General features: G+C 36.6%; 1 protein-coding gene across 1 annotated transcript in view; it reads right to left on the reverse strand.

The window, feature by feature from the left end:
* Nucleotides 1-1,857, reverse strand: part of LOC117182653 (zinc finger BED domain-containing protein 4-like) — a 6,739-nt gene extending 4,882 nt beyond the window's left edge. Inside the window, exons 1-3 of the mRNA XM_033375757.1 lie at nt 1,639-1,857; nt 542-1,436; nt 45-315 (exon numbers count right to left, since the gene is read on the reverse strand). Of these exons, the coding sequence (XP_033231648.1) occupies nt 45-315; nt 542-1,436; nt 1,639-1,857 (1,385 nt within the window). The remainder of the gene's footprint in view (nt 1-44; nt 316-541; nt 1,437-1,638) is intronic.
* Nucleotides 1,858-2,217: the final 360 nt, after the last annotated feature.

The following is a 2,217-nucleotide window of genomic DNA, read 5'->3' on the forward strand; positions in this document are numbered from 1 at the left end:
TGAGTGGATTTTCATCCAAATCTAGTCTTTTTTTATTGCGATACATAACAAGTTCTTTCCGAAGAAGAATGTCGGGGCTACTGTCGTCAGGTTCTCCTTCACCTTCATCTTCGCTTGATGAATCTAACATCATGGCAAGATCGTTTTTAAAGCCACTCTTATTACCCATACCAGATGTCCCTGGTTCAGGATCGAGAGCATCTTCCAATCTCCTCCTTTTTGACGTTTCCCAACTTGGTGACGATTCAGGAGATCCAGTGGAAACTGGATCATTTACGATCTTCAAAATAGCATCCTTTATTTTTTCTTCCGTGACTGGTTTTGATAAATTTATGTTTATAGCGAGGGTCTAAATACTTTGCAATAGCAAATAAATTGTTATCTTCTAAGGAAGAAAACTTAGCTGCAAATTGTGTTTTCAGATTTGATGCTGCCAACCGAATCGGATCTGTCTCTGATGGTTTCGCTAAATAGTCGTCAAGTTTTTTAAGAAGCATTTGAATGATGGGAATCACAGATGATATGAGAGCCTGTGAGCTACTCATTTCATGAGTGGCTTCTTCAAAAGGTTTCAGTAGTTCAAGACAACATTCTATTACTCTCCACTCTTCTGGAAAAATTGATTCAATTTTGTTGTCATTTGCGTAAAGACTCAAAGCATCTTTTATCTTTGTAAAACGCTCAAACATGTAGTCTGTGCTGTTCCAGTGCGTCACGCAATCCTGGAATACTTTCAAATGCGGTTGATTTAGCCTATCTTGAATTTTCTCAAGTTGCTTTTGAGCAATAGTTGAATGGTTAAAATGAGTTGAAATTTTTTTACATTTTTCTTTGACGCCTTTTATGTTTTCCTGTGGTTGTAAACCATGTCTTATAGCAATCTGCATCTTATGAACGGTACAATCCAAGTCATCAGACAACGCTAACCGCATACCTCTTTTCATGTTGGAGCCCTCGTTTCGTACTATGCAATGCACTTTTTCAGTTGAAATATTCCATTCAGCAAGCATTGTCTTGAATTTTTCTGCAATTATGTCACCAGTATGACGGTCATCAAAAGTCTCGCATTTTAATACAATTGACGATCGCTCAAATTTATCTGATATTCCGTGGCAAGCCAGACTAAGCAAAGAAGCACCTGAACTGGGATCTGTCCATATATCTGAAGTAAATGACATATAATCATAGCTTCCAATCATTTCTTTAACTTTCCCAGCCACTTTTTCATACAATTCATTGCACACGAAATCAGTAAAAAAAATGCGTCCTCTACAATTATATTTCGGAGCTAATTCTTGCACAAGACGGCGAAATCCAAGTCCCTCAACAAAGTTGAATGATAAATTTTGAAGCTCTATCATTTCTCCAATAAGTTTATCAATCTTTTTCGAATTATTATTGTTAAATTCCCACTTTTTTTCTTTTTGTAGCACTTCCTGCAACGAAAGCTGTTTCTTGGCTTCTTGTAAAGGAGTTACAATTTTATCTAAAACAAAGAAAAAATTTTTTATTTTTTTGTGGATTGGAACAAATTTCCGGGCGTTTTGCATAAAAATTCGAAAAAAATTGTTTGTAATGCATTTTTGGACCGCCCTACTGTACATTCGTTATTCCAATATTTCAAATACAATTACATACCTGCATCATTTTTTTTTTCTTCATCTTGTTCTCATTATTCGCGGTTTCGAATAAAAGAAACTCTTTCGGGTGCATTGATTTCAGGTGATTTTTCAAGGAAGTAGTAGTACGCCCCTTCCACGAGTAACTTTTACCACATATTTTACACTCAGACTTCTCCGAATTATTTTTGTCTAATTTAAAGTAAGTCCAGATATTGCTTTTTAGTGGTGGCGTCATTATTTACTTTTTCACTCAGTATAAAACACGAAATATTGATCAATTTCACACAAAAAAAAACACAATAAGCACGGTTTTCAGAGACCGTGTTAGGTTATTAATTATACGCAATGAAATTCATGAGTCAAGTCACGACGATAACTAAACCAAAACAAACAAAAAGTCGTCCTCCTATGGCTCAATCGGCGAAAGAAAGCGAGCACGCGCCACTCTGACACCGCCCACTTTCTTTACATGTCGTTACTTGTTGGCCGCTCTTGGGTAGTACAGTCTGTCAAGTTAAAGCGTGGGTGGCTTTACTCGCAGTCGGTAAGGTGTATCGACATGATTTTGGTGTCAAAATATTAAGAAGAGCTCCCT

The sequence above is a fragment of the Belonocnema kinseyi genome, chromosome 2, assembly GCF_010883055.1.
Source record: "Belonocnema kinseyi isolate 2016_QV_RU_SX_M_011 chromosome 2, B_treatae_v1, whole genome shotgun sequence".
Classification (NCBI taxonomy): Eukaryota; Metazoa; Arthropoda; class Insecta; order Hymenoptera; family Cynipidae; genus Belonocnema; species Belonocnema kinseyi.